The sequence below is a fragment of the Pan paniscus genome, chromosome 12 (genome assembly GCF_029289425.2).
Source record: "Pan paniscus chromosome 12, NHGRI_mPanPan1-v2.0_pri, whole genome shotgun sequence".
NCBI classification, from domain to species: Eukaryota; Metazoa; Chordata; class Mammalia; order Primates; family Hominidae; genus Pan; species Pan paniscus.
This window is the reverse complement of record NC_073261.2, coordinates 98,376,481-98,391,425: the sequence shown is the minus strand read 5'-3', so window position 1 is coordinate 98,391,425 and position 14,945 is coordinate 98,376,481. Positions and strand designations below refer to the sequence as shown.

Below are 14,945 nucleotides of genomic sequence, written 5' to 3'. Positions count from 1 at the left end.
ATTCTTTTAGTTATCTCTGCATTAATTCCATTTTTTCCACCAGTTGCTCTGTATGTACTATGTTCCAGACACTGGGGGTGCAAAAATGAACACGAAAATCTCCCAGCCTGCCAGGAACTCACCTATAGTGAATATTCATTATACACCATAGGAACTCCTTTAATCAAGGGCTGAGCCAGATCCACTGTTACATCTCACCAGAATATCATGGCCATTATTGCTTTACTGTACGTGTGTCAGTGCCTGGCAGACTTTTATAAAGGTGGGGGACAATATTCTTCTTTAGCTTTATCAGATTCGGTATCTTTCCTCCCATTTTAGCCTTTTGCAGTTTCAAATGGTGCAGATACAGAGCCCTGAAAATGTATACTTGTAAGTTTTTAAATGTCCCCTACTATGCTGTAACCACCCCCTGTTTTCCAAATGCTGCCATTAGTGGTTACAGTAATCATCTGTAATGTTAGCTTCTCAGAACCATGGTACAAGAGCTTCTTTTCTAATTTCCCAGATGGGAGGGAACACATGTACATGCTTGTTAGAGTTGCAGAAACTAGAAACAGCACTGTGTGGATTTGTATTTTTGGAATTCTATGGGCTTGTTTAAGCACTCAAATTCAAACTTAGATATCCATTAGGAATCAAATACCATTTCGGGGAAATCTCATGTGCCACACCAACAGGAATAACACATATAAAACGAACTCCTGGAAAAAACTAGTTTCATATTCAGACTCATGTTTTATGTACTTTTTTCAGGATGCCAGATGATAAATGTTGATTATATAAACCAGGGTCATTCCATTTGTTTGGAGGATTGTCTCTAAGCATTTCTGCTCTTTATTGAAATAGTAGTGAAATTGAAAGTTTAAAAGTCAGAAAGGGAAATAATTATAAATGACCCATAGGCATATGGAATAAAGCCCCCAATTATAAAGGATTTTGGTGGCCCCTGGTTCTTTGCAGTGTGTTTTTGCAAGGTTATGTGATTTGTAATCATAGCCTCTAGCCTTGACCTTACATAAGAAAACTTAGTCATTGGGGAAAGGTTTCTGAAAGTAAATGTTATTTCTTTTTTAATTGTCTTTTTGACCAATCTAACTCACATAGGGCTACTTCTACACTTAGATCGTAAGATGAATTTGTTCCTATGAATGTCTTCAAGCTCAGCTTTAACCTTAGTTTTAGATGTTTGATGAGTTTTAAAGTCATATTATACAATTGAGTAGTTTCTGTTTGTTGCAGACCCTAAGTATTTTTTACAATTTTCATTCTCATTTTACAGAAAGGAAAGTTCAAGGTTGAATACTCTATCATCTATAAAAGAGCAAGAAGTGATCAGTAAGCTCAGACTCCTGACCTGGACTCTCCTTTTAAAGTCACTAGTTCTGGAGGACTTGGTGTATTAACAAGGCCAGGAGCAGGGAGCCAGCATTTAGTTTCTAGACATTATTGGTGACAAAAAAATTTGTAAAGTAGGTTCCTGAAAAATCTCTAGATGTAGAGAATAAAAATTAGGGATGAACATTCTATTTGTTCACTAATTTATTCATTCAGCTAACATTGAGTGGTTTCCATATGCCAGATAGTGTGCTAAGATCCTGCTCTTACCCACTTATCCCCCTCCTCACCCAGTTAGAAACAGAACAAGACAAAACAAAGCTATACTTCTTATATCATGCCACCTAAAAATATATTCCAGAGGTATTGCAAATCTACAATGTACAAATAAAATTATAACAATATAAGATGAAAAACTAGAGAAGCAGTTATAGAACCTCAGAGTTATTGACCGGATTTAACTCTGCAAAAATCTAAATTTTCTGTGATGGCAGAAGAGCCTTCAAATGAAGTAAAAAGTCAAAAAGAGAAAATAACTTTAGCACATGTGACAGAAAAAGATTAAGAAACTCAATGAACAACGACAACAAAGACTAAGAACCTTAAAGCAAGATGGATAATGGATTTGATCAGGAAATTTACAAAAGAAATGTAGATGACCAGTAAATAAGTAAAAAGTTGCTCAGCCTCATTCATTGAATCTAAATGGAGATACCATTTTCCAGATTTTAAAGAGTGGTAACAGCCAGTGTTATCCAGTGATTCAGGATGAGGGGAAGCAGGCTTATACAAACTCACAGGTCCAAATGTGAATTGTTGCAAATATTTTTTTATTTTATTATTTTTATTTTTATTTTATTTTATTATTATTATTTTTTTGAGACAGAGTCTCACTCTGTCAGCCAGGCTGGAGTGCAGTGGCACCATCTCGGCTCACTGCAATCTCCGCCTCCCGGGTTCAAGCAATTCTCCTGCCTCAGCCTCCCAAGTAGCTGGGATTACAGGCATGTGCCATCACGCCTGGCTAATTTTTGTATTTTTAGTAGAGATGGGGTTTACCGTGTTGGCCAGGCTGGTCTCGAACTCCTGACCTCAGGTAATCCACCCACCTCGGCCTCCCAAAGTGCTGGGATTACAGGTGTGAGCCACTGCGCCCGGCCTGTTGCAAAATTTTTAGAAAATAATCTGTCAAATTCTTTTGAAATGTAAAATGTTCATAACCTTTGACCCAAGAAGCTCAGTTTTAATTCTCTATTTAAAAATATAAGTTCCACTACTAACAAATGCGCACACACAAATGTACATACACTGAGACAAACATACACACACAAAAGAATATTTATTGCAGCACTATCAAGTGGCCAAGAATTGTGAACAACCTGAAGTTTGTTGCTAAGGAAATGGTTTAATAAAAAATAAATCCATGCCATGGAATATTATGTGGCTATTTAAAAAGCAATTGATAGAGTGATATGATTCCTTTAGGGAAAACAAAACAGAAGGTTAAAGAGCTGTTTATATGCAAATGTGTATATGTTTTTATGAGCATAAAGAAAGTAGTTTGAAGCTACCTACACACACAGTTAATATTGGTTACCTTGAAAAGTGGGGGCGAGAGAGGGGTGGAAGAGCTTTTACTTTATAAATTTCTGTATGGTTTGACTTGTTAAGACAAGCCTAAATTTTGTAATCTAAAATTTTTTTTAAATTTTATTTTATTATTATTATACTTTAAGTTTTAGGGTACATGTGCACAATGTACAGGTTAGTTACATATGTATACATGTGCCATGCTGGTGTGCTGCACCCATTAACTCGTCATTTAGCATTACATATATCTCCTAATGCTATCCCTCCCCCCTCCCCCCACCCCACAACAGTCCCCAGAGTGTGATGTTCCCCTTCCTGTGTCCATGTGTTCTCATTGTTCAATTCCCACCTATGAGTGAGAACATGCGGTGTTTGGTTTTTTGTCCTTGCGATAGTTTACTGAGAATGATGATTTCCAGTTTCATCCATGTCCCTACAAAGGACATGAACTCGTCATTTTTTATGGCTGCATAGTATTCCATGGTGTATATGTGCCACATTTTCTTAATCCAGTCTATCATTGTTGGACATTTGGGTTGGTTCCAAGTCTTTGCCATCGTGAATAGTGCCGCAATAAACATACGTGTGCATGTGTCTTTATAGCAGCATGATTTATAGTCCTTTGGGTATATACCCAGTAATGGGATGGCTGGGTGAAATGGTATTTCTAGTTCTAGATCCCTGAGGAATCGCCACACTGACTTCCACAATGGTTGAACTAGTTTACAGTCCCACCAACAGTGTAAAAGTGTTCCTATTTCTCCACATCCTCTCCAGCGCCTGTTGTTTCCTGGCTTTTTAATGATGCCATTCTAACTGGTGTGAGATGGTATGTCATTGTGGTTTTGATTTGCATTTCTCTGATGGCCAGTGATGGTGAGCATTTTTTCATGTGTTTTTTGGCTGCATAAATGTCTACTTTTGAGACGTGTCTGTTCATGTCCTTCGCCCACTTTTTGATGGGGTTGTTTTTTTCTTGTAAATTTGTTTGAGTTCATTGTAGATTCTGGATATTAGCCCTTTGTCAGATGAGTAGGTTGCGAAAATTTTCTCCCATTTTGTAGGTTGCCTGTTCACTCTGATGGTAGTTTCTTTTGCTGTGCAGAAGCTCTTTAGTTTAATTAGATCCCATTTGTCAATTTTGGCTTTTGTTGCCATTTCTTTTGGTGTTTTAGACATGAAGTCCTTAATTTTTTAAAAAAGAAAGAAAATGGAAAGGGAAGTGGCCAAAGAGACAGGAAAAGACCATCAAGAAAAGAGAGTTTCGAGAGGCAAGTGGTCACCCATGTCAAATACTGTTTAGACATCAAGTAAGAAAAGGGCAGAGAAGCATTTGGTGTGTTTAGTGGTTACCCTTGGTGGGAATGGTCTTCATGAACTTGTGGGGTCAGTAGTAGGCTATCGTTGTGGGCTGAGGGATAAGTGGAAGAGAAGGGAATAGAGAGTGTGTAGATATCTCTTCCAAGCAGTCTGTGAAGGGGAGGAGCAAGAGGAGAGGGAATCCAAGGAGCTCTGTAGAGTTCAACAAGATTCTTTCCTTTCCTTTAAAAATGTTTCTTTTTTAGGATGGGAGAGACTTGTGGTTCTTGTCCCTGTGTATACATGTCACACTCATCCCTCTTATACACACAAGAGAATGCAGAGCAAGGAGACCGAAGGTTCTGGAGTTGAGCAGGATGAGTGATGGCCAGCTTCCCAGGATGAAGGAAAAGAAGGGGTGGCGTGACAGACAAAAGACATTGTATTTGAGGTTGAAGATACAATGTCAAGCTCATGAGTAGTGAGTCTTTTTTTTTTTTTTTGAGGTGGAGTCTCGCTCTGTCGCCCAGGCTGGAGTGCAGTGGTGCCATCTCCGCTCACTGCAAGCTCCGCCTCCCGGGTTCACGCCATTCTCCTGCCTCAGCGTCCCAAGCAGCTGGGACTACAGGTGCCCACCACCACGCCCGGCTAATTTTGTTTTTTTGTATTTTTAGTAGAGACCGGGTTTCACCATGTTAGCCAGGATGGTCTCGATTTCCTGACCTGTGATCCGCCCGCCTCAGCCTCCCAAAGTGCTGGGATTACAGGCATGAGCCACCGCGCCCAGCCGAGTAATGAGTCTTAAAGTCTAGGTGTGACCCCTCCCTCTCTTGCTGCTGGTGTGGCTGCTGAACCTTCCTAAGGACCTATGAACTGATCCAGAAATATAGCTCCGTTCTTACCAGTCTCTATGAGTGAAAGATGTTAAGTGTTTAACACATATTAAGTGTTTAGTAATTAAGTGTTTAAAATTTTTATATTTGACTTGGAGCCACTACCAACCAAAAATAAATTAAGGGTTATTAAAATTTGGTATTCACAAATTAAAATCAATGTGTGCCACGAGATTTATTTTAATTCAGTATTTTATTCAGAAGTCTGGCAGACACTTGGTGCTTGGCAATAATCATAAAGCACATGCACATAGTTGTAAATTCCACAGTTTTGATTCAGGACACTTCATCAGTGTATCATCAGCATTGGCTTGAGTTGGTTATAATATTCAGTTCCTGCTATTCTTGCTTTTTAATTATAAATTACAGTAAGTTTAGTTTTATCATTATCAGTTTAGTTTATTGTGTGTTATTTGGTTAATCTCACAATGTTTATTGGTACATACTTGGATCAACAATGTTTTGTCTTATAGTGTTCTTATAACTAGACTTTTAAGATATGTATGTCTCATGATTCACATATGAATCATCCATTATCATTTTGCCAAAGTAGATGTGTACCTAACCCCCTTGTCATTTGCTTGTATGGTGACACTCTTCATGGTGATATGTTTCCTGCAAATTTTTGCTATTTAAATAGCTTACAACATACTGTCAAGGTAGGTGTAAGAAAATTACTGGATATTTTAATGTTTTTTGATGTTGTAGGATATAAATTATGTTTATAGTAATATGTTTACTGCAACTTAATTATATTTTTGCTGAATTCTTTGTTACCACCAGGTTCACTACCTGCCCCCTACCTCCTGAATGTGGGAACAAGTGAGATAGGTGGAGGTCTTCCGCTTTGCTGTGGTGGGCTTTGCTCAGAAAGTTTAAAATCCATCCCTCTAGAGGAGTGGGTAGGTGTGTGGAAAGGATGTGCAAAGCAGCTACGCTAAAGTGGAATAAGGGTAACTCACAGTCATGGCTTCAATGCCAGTGGACTGTGAGCTTGTCACTAATAAGGTGTTAGGAGAACAGGTGCTGATGTTGTGTTTTCACTTCTTGTTTAAGGATGTAAATGAAGACCCTGGAGAAGATGTGGCCCTCCTCTCTGTTAGTTTTGAGGACACTGAAGCCACCCAGGTGTACCCCAAGCTGTACTTGTCACCTCGAATTGAGCAGTAAGTGTCATTAACATGAGGTAGCCTGGTGCTACTTCTTGCTAACCAATATGTCTCATTCTTTCTTTTGCCACTCTTGAACTCTTACATTTATTTCTCTTCATTGACTTTTGTTTCCTTAAAAAATTCATCATATTAAGAGTTTCCATTGCAGAGTAAATGCAATTAGTACTTGCCACTACACCCTTTTGGCAAGTGTTATTGTGCATTTAGTGACATGAATACTGTACCTTTGTAGAGAGAAAAGAATAGGCAGACTGAGTCCAAAATTGAGACTCCTTCCAGATGTTCCCTGGAGTTCGAATGGTTGTAGCCTACAGTGGGCTGCTAAACATCTGGCCCAATTTCTTACTTATTTGTAACTATTAATGTTATTTGTAAAATGTAACTAGCCTCTTCAAAATATTTAGCAAAAACTGACTCAGAAGTTAGTAAAGCTAATATTAAAAGTAGATAGCTTAAAAAGATAACATGTTTTATTTTGCTGCATCGAAATAGCTGCGTATAATTTTACACAACATTCAGGCTACATGGCAGAAGTAGTTTGATATCGCATTTGTGTTATAACCAAGTAACATTATTCATCAGTAATGAATTTTGTAAGGCCTGAATTCACAGTGTGCTTATTGTGGGTGAAATGCTTTAGTAGTTTATTCTACTTCAAAGGAAGCTGAGGTTCATTGAAAATGGATTATAAGCAGATTTGGTTGGGAACTTCTGACAGGACAGATTTTTCATCAGCAGAGAGAGTTTTTACAGACTCTGATTGAAATGTATTATTAAAATTCTCTGTGAGTCATTTAGTTACAGTTGGCTGATTTCTGTCTGTGAGTAGATGTGGTCACTATCTAGCATTCTTAGTAAAAATACTGAGCCATTTTTACCCCTTCCGACCTTAGTTGCTCTAATTTATAAATCATGGACACATCATCTTAAAAACCAATATGACACAGCTGTTTATACTCAAATATGGGAGCTTATGAACATCAATAATCTATAGGCATTCTCTTGTCTTTTTATATATCTGACACAGCACTTAGAACAGGATTTTACAGTAGCAGGCACTCAATGAATGTTTAATTTTTGTTTTGAGACAGCGTCTCACTCTGTCACCCAGGCTGGAGTGTAGTGGCATGCTTATGGCTCACTGCAGCCTTGACCTCCTGGGCTCAAGTGACCCTCCTACCTCAGTCTCCCAAGTGGCTAGGACTCCAGGTGCCACCATGCATGCCTAATGTTTTTATTTTTATTTTTGTAGAGACCGGGTCTCGCTCTATTGCCCAGGCTAGTCTCAAACTCCTAGGCTCAAGTGATTCTGCTGCCTCGGCCTCCCAAAGAATGTTTCTGTTTTTTGTTTTTTGTTTGTTTGTTTGTTTTGAGACAGAGTCTCACTCTGTCATCCAGGCTGGAGTGCAGTGGTACAATCTCAGCTCACTGCAACCTCCACCTTCTGGGTTCAAGTGATTCTCGGGTTTCAGCCTCCCGAGTACCTGGGACTACAGGCACCAGCCACCACGCCCAGCTAATTTTTTGTATTTTCATTAGAGACAGAGTTTCACCATGTTGGCCAAGCTGGTCTCGAACTCCTGACCTCAGGTGATCTGCCCACCTCGGCCTCCCAAAGTGCTAGGATTACAGGCATGAGCCACAGTGCCTGGCCCCAAAGAGTGTTTTATTATTTTTTAATGGAAAATACTGACCCATATTAGTAAGCGATCAGTGGATACCAGAGGCAGTAGAATGACGTGGCATAAGGCAAGGGCTCTGAGTCAAGCAGATCTAGTTTAAACCTGGTTCCTGCCACTCACCAGCTGGCACAAAATGTAACTTCTCTGAGCTTGTTTCCTCAGTCATAAAATAGACATAATAATACCTATTTCTTAGTGTTGTTTTCAGGATTATATTAATACTGTTCATAAAGCATTAATCACAGTGCCTGGCACTACAGTAAACACTCAGCAAGTAATAGCCATGAATATTATTATTATTGATACAGTTCATAGGAGAAGAACAAGTGAGTGTTTAGCAGGGATAAGTTGGGGCAGAAAAGGAGAGGATGGGTAAATAAGGGAGCAAGTACCAATTCTAGCGTAGCCACTCATTGTGTAACTAATGAGTTAAATTACAAAGGTGCTTTGGTGATGAGAAAAGAGTTAATGAAACAATCACAAGATGTGGGCAATATGAATATATTAGTTAAGCTGCAGGCAATAATTTGCCAGCTCAGAAAAACATTTGTTCCAGCAGCTAGGTTGTTTTTCTTGGAAGTTACTATACCTAATTTGCAAATAAACTTGCTAATGAAATAGTCTCACTCTAAAAATCTAATGTGTGGGAAATGATTAGGGAAGGGTATATTTTAAAAGTCATTTTTCCAATCTCCAAAGTCCAGCTCTCTCATGTCCTTCCTCCCTTTTTTTTCTTTCTTCTTCTTCTTTTTTTTTTTTGAGACGGAATCTCGTTCCGTCCCCCAGGCTGGAGTGCAGTGGCACCATCTCCGCTCACTGCAGGCTCCGCCTCCCAGGTTCACGCCATTCTCCTGCCTCAGCCTCCCGAGTAGCTGGGACTACAGGCGCCCGCCACCACGCCCGGCTAATTTTTTGTATTTTTAGTAGAGACGGGGTTTCACCGTGTTAGCCATGATGGTCTCAAACTCCTGACCTCGTGATCCACCCACCTCGGCCTCCCAAAGTGCTGAGATTACAGGCGTGAGCCACCGCGCCCGGCCTCTTCTTCTTTCTTATGTTAAGAGCTCTCCACAGCATACCCTTTTAGATCATTTTTCGGTTGCTTCCCCTCATACACTGTTTCCTTCAGCCAGACCTGAGCACTTGAAGTTTTCTTACATTGCCAGCACTCTCTTGCCTCTGTGCTTTTGCTAAAGCTGCTCCTTCCATGTACAAGGCCCTTCTCTAACCCCTCTTCCTGTTGAAATACTATACTTTTTCTAAGGCCTTATTCAAATACCATCTCTACCAACCATTTTCCCTGAGGACAATTAGTCTAGCCTTCCCCAGAGCTCTTTGTAACACTGAATTTATATTAATCTTATAATCTATATTTATATTATAATCTACCCATCATAGCTTTAATTGGTGATAAGGATTTTTAAAAATCTTTTGCTGAATTGCAAGCTACTTATTGAGGTGAGGAACAAGTCTTTTTTTTAATGCCGTGCATAAATGCAATACACAGTTATCAATTGCCTGATTGGCAGTCTTCTAGGTGAATAAGTAGTTCTCACCAAAATATTGGAAAATGCCTCACTGAAAGGTCTTATACTTTTCCTGGTTGCTACAAATTCACTTGGTAGAACTACATTTATAATACCAGAACAAACTACCAAACATTCTTATATCTTTAAGTAGAAGTTTTCAAAATGAGGTTTTAGAGAAAGATTAACATAAAAGAAGTAAACTTGGGGTATGACTTCTATAAGGGCTTAGATATTTGCTAAAGTTATTAATACTTTTGGTTAATTCTTCCAGAGTTCAGAGCATAGCACAGACATGCCATTTCAAGAAGGCTGTAGTCATGGGATAGGTTTTGAGAACTGACTGTGCTAAGCTCTCATTTGTTTTCTGTTTTATACTATCTTGTCAACTTTTAGCTATCCAAGCATTGATTATCGACTCAGACTTGGAGAGTTCTTTCAGGAGTCATGGGAAAAGCATCCCATGTGGACCCGCCCAAAGCCGACGTCAAACTCTTGCCCTAGCTGAGGCTTGTACTCTTTTGGCTTCTGCTATGGCTCTTTCTAGGAAGTCCCAAGCCCCATGCAGTGCATTTGACAGGGAGAGGCTCAGGAGAGACCAATAGCCCCATCCACACTGGGTAAAAATTACCAAGAGAAGGCTTGCATTCCCACCATCTCCTCCATGGGCATAGAGAGATATCGTGGGCCTGGGAGGAACCCCATTCCAGTCTGACTGTTCCTCTGTCCCAGCTTGTCCATGCAGGAGGCAAAGATATTATACTCACGTTAACTACTCCCAGCAATTGGAAAAGAAAAGGGCTACTTTTGGGTCTTGTCATCATATGTAGGAAAAAATATTGATTTGTTGTACCCTAAAAAGACTACCAATTAGACAATCCTGACAAAAGAGAACATCGGTCAGATTCATTGGTAGAAGACTCCGAGATGTGTTCTAATTTGATGAAGCTCTGACATGTGATCCCACTTCTGAAGTCTGTTTGCCCAGGGTCGTGGAATAGTTGTCTGGTGTCCCTGGCAGCCCTGCCGCACGTGGCTGCACGCCCTTACGATGCTTAGATGCATATTGTTTACCGGTTTCCCACTGCGCATTTCTATGACTTGCAGAGTAAATGCTTCTGAGAAGAACTTTGTGTTCTTGCACAAGGGACATTTATGAAATAAACATATTTCTGGCCCTATACATTTGTCTTCCAAGGAACCAAAACCAATCCGTTGAATTAGACACGAGTAAGTTCTGTTAATTAAAAAAAAAAAAAAAAGTCAATGGTGAGTTATGCAAAAAAAAAAAAAAAAAGCTAGTAGTCAGTGATGCAAATTGGATTTTGGTTGAATATTAGGAAAGGGGAAAAAATAGTTTCTAAACCAGTTGCTTTTTTTTCCCCTGGCAGAAAAGCTGTGAGTTTTAAGGTTACATCATCAGAGCTGGCGTGAAACATGCTCTACCTTTCCCTCTTCCCCAGACTGTTGGCAGTTGTTGTAGTGAAACCAAAGGTTAAATGGGCATGAGAGTCTGCATAGCACTCTTCCCCGAAAGGTGTGGGCCCTTTTCTTGGCTTGAGCCACTTTGTGGGAGTGGTTTAAAGACAACCAGCTTCCTCATTCCCTGTGCTGTTCCCACTCCGTGCATAAAAAGAGGACTTCAGCCCTGAGGCAGACCAGGTGGCATCTTTCACAAGTACAGAATTTGTTTTTAGAACTTTTTGTTAAGTTACATCTGCCTTGGAAATGAGTACTCAAAACTTCGCAGCCCACGAACGCTCACTGTTATTGAGGCCTGTGTACCTGCAATATGCATGTTTGTTCTTTCAGGCAACAGAAACCCAATGAGAATCGACCACATGTGAGGCCCTTTGCTAGGTGCTTCAGAGGCTGTCAGCATAAATGAAATGTGGCTCATCCCCTTAATTTCCTTAAAGTAAGAGGGATCAGAACAAATATCGCAAGTTGTGACTTGTGGATTAATAGAAAAGGCATATTAATACATGGCATCAGAAGCCCCCTGTTCCTTCACTTATTGGCTGGCAATCTTGGCTTAAGTTAACGTTTTTGAGCTTCTTTTCATCTTCTGTGAAGAGGAATAAATCTAAGTTTCAGTTTCATCTACTCCAAGTGGGGAGGTAGATGAGAAAGGCCCTACTGTAGTGCTTGGCCCATGGTTGATGCTTAGTTAGTGCTCCTTGAGAAAATACTTATTAAGTGCTGTAAGAGTTCAAGAGAGTGGGAGATCACATTTCCATTTGACTTGGTGGAGAAGGAGCTTTGGAAGATTATGGAAAGCCGGGCTTTTCTAGAGATTAAATATGCAATACTGTAACAATAACAGATATGTATTTGTTCAGTACTTTAAAATATTCAAACTGCTTTTCACTTTACCATCCCATCTGATCCTCATGATAGTATGTCTATCATGTGTTTTATAATATAGCTTTTTTCTTCCATAACTTGGAGTTTTTAGATCCTTCCTTGTCTCCTTCACTGCTACTCCTTCCTTTTTTCAACCCATTAAATTATGCTAAATTGTGCTTCCTGTGATAACATCTCTAGACACTTTTGTGGCATTGCCTGTTTGTGGATGACACCCAGATCCCCATTTCTAATCTCAGCATTTCTCCCTGCTTACAGATCTGCTTCTCTAACCACTAGATAGACATGTCTATCTGTGTGTTCAGTTGACACCTCAAATTCAAAGAGCCTGAAACTAAACTCATCATTCCCCCAATAAGCTAATGTTTCTTCTTTACAGCCTGTTTTTATTCATGACACTCTTGTCTTCTTGGTGCCCAGGTGGTACATCTTAAAGGCATTGACCATACCTCATGCCCCTATTAGCCAGCCAGTTGTTTTGGACTAAAAACCCACTCTCCACAATGTCTCTGAGTCTTGTCATGCCTACTACCATTACCTAGTTCAGTCTTCCAGTTGCCATGGGTCCTGAGGGGCTCTTAACTTCTAGTTCCTTCCTATTTCAGTTTATCCATGCGGAACTGTCACTGTCCTTTGAAGTAAATTCCAGTCCTGTAATGTCCTTGCTGAGAAGCTTCAATGCCTCTCTGTTGCCAAGCGAAGTAAATGCACAGCTCTCCATCTGGCATTCAGAGTCCGTGTTACAGTCCTGTTCACTTTTCCACCCTAGGCTGGACTCTACGTGTATCCTGTTGTCCAGCCAAACAGAATTCTGTGATTTCCTGAACACACCTTGTATTTTTTTCACTTCCATACCTTGCTCAGGCTGCTCCTTAGACCAGAACATTGAGTTTATTTACCTCCCCCACAGGGTCCGTTAAAGTCCTGCCCATGTTCTTAGATCTTCTCAATCATCACCTCCTCCATGGAACATTTCCTGACCACCACTGCCTGCCTCCACAATGGCACCACACTTTTTCCCTGTGTTTATGCCTCCTTTGTCATATTGCCTCCCTGGACTCTAAACTCTTTAAGGCCTGGGCCTCTTTTCCATCAGTTGAGGGCTGGTGAGCCACAGCCCCTCTGGCCAGGCTGGCCCTAGCCAGGCCCCTGCCCAAGCTCAACCACAGTCTCCATTGACAGGTCTGGCTGGAGAGGCAGAAAGCTGTGACACTATGTGCATGTTAAGGCGGTGGGTTTTCACAGTCATTTCTTATTGCTGTGCCTTGTGGCTAGCCAGGAGGATACTTTCCTTTATGGTCGCCTGTTCATGTTTCTGAGAGGTGGAGCCCTGTTTCATAAGAGTGGTTTATCAACTGAATCCTGGAGGTGGAATATGACTTTGATCTTCTGTGACCTATGTGACCTAATATAGTCCTGTTGGCGTCTCCAGCCTCCCCTCCCCTGCCTTTACCCCACAGCATGCCTGGCAGCAAACATGGTCTCTTGGAATATTTGGATAGCCTGAGATCTACAAGGGCTGGGATAAAGTGAAACTTGGCTAAAGGACCTAGGGAAAGGGTGAAGGGAACTGAAAATTAAAATAATACTACTTAAAATTATGGATGAGTAAGGATATTACATTCGGATAAATTGGATCAAATACGTTTTTTAAAAGCAATAAGCAAGTTAAATATATTGGTATGTGTGGTTTTATTTACCACCAAATTTGATATCTTAACAGAATAGAAAATTTTTATTTTAGATGCTTAAAATATTTTTAAAACAATGAGAAAAATTGTATAACTAACAGGTATAGATTTTAAAGAAAAAAATTCTTGCCTTGAAAAAAAATCCGTATCAGTCTTCTCAAAAAAGAGACCTTCCAGATCTCTTAGGCTGATTTTGTGTCAGGATTTAAGTAATAGAACGTAATAGTAAACATGGTTTAATTTAGCCTTACTCATGTTTTCTCGAGTCACTGAGATAATCCTATAATAAATATTGTGCTCCTGGAGAGTTTTTTTCTTTAGTCCTTTGATAAATAGATGGTCCTGAGTATGCTAAGACAGCCAGCTCTCAGGAGAAGATATGTATTTGATTTTGGTAGAGAGAGCTGTCTTATCCTCTAGGGACTTGAGATGTTCGTTTTACTAGTCTGGGAGCAGGGCCAAAAGGGTTCTTCGTGACTTAGAATGGAATTCTGAAAAGTAAGTTCAGCAAGTTTTCATTAGTGAGTTTGGCCTTTTGTCTTGCCTGTGCCTCCCAAAAGATCAAGAGCTCAGCCTTTGCTTTGAAATATTACAAAAAAGAACCAGAACAGAATTTAGTTGGGGGAGAAAATCAATCAGCCCCAAAATATCATATTTTTGGAAACATTCTGGTGTAGAACTCCCACCTCCCTAGCCACTTAAGTTAGTGATATCTCAGTGTTTTTATCTAGCTTCCTTTTTAGGCAGAAAATACACATTTAGAAAGAAGATGTATATAAATCTGTGATAACTCAAATCTCACTGGTACATGTTTCTTAAACTTGTTTGACCCTTAAGTTCTGTCTTAAATTTATTTTGAGTCTTGGGGAAGTTCTGTGCCTTATTTCTCTTAAATGCTATACTCCTCTCTACAGCATAATAATTAGTCTAAAGCTATAAGATATACTATATCTTAATTTAAAAAATCAGGCCTAGCACCTTTCTGCAAAACATCTCAAGGGTTTTGTGCAGATTTTTTTTCTGCCGTGAAGATGAGAAATTCATGATTTCCAGTTTAACACTATTTCTTAACAGCAAAGCTTTTCACACCGATCATTACTGTTTTATGCAGTTGCTGTTCATTTATATTTATTCACAAGTAGGAAAACATTCCTCAGTGGAAGGTCTGAGATGCAAAGTGCTAGTTAACAAAAACATTGAGCAAAGAAATCAGAAAGTAGATGGGAAAATGCCCCCAGGATGTCCCAGAACTGATGGAAGATATCAACCCTCAGATTGAGAAAGTCCGGTGAATCTCAAACAGGCCAAATAAAAAGAAATTGACACCTAGACATATCGTAAGGAAACTGTACAACACCAGAGATTAACAGTAACCAAAGTTGACACA

The 14,945-nt window shown here is 39.8% G+C and overlaps 1 protein-coding gene across 10 annotated transcripts in view; it reads left to right on the top strand.

The window, feature by feature from the left end:
- The window catches only part of BABAM2 (BRISC and BRCA1 A complex member 2), a 453,662-nt gene that overhangs the window by 237,777 nt on the left and 200,940 nt on the right, over positions 1-14,945 (top strand). For all 10 annotated transcript variants that reach the window (XM_057301324.1, XM_063594645.1, XM_003827124.5 and 7 more), the window contains one exon: positions 6,177-6,286. In XM_057301324.1, the coding sequence (XP_057157307.1) occupies positions 6,177-6,286 (110 nt within the window). The remainder of the gene's footprint in view (positions 1-6,176; positions 6,287-14,945) is intronic.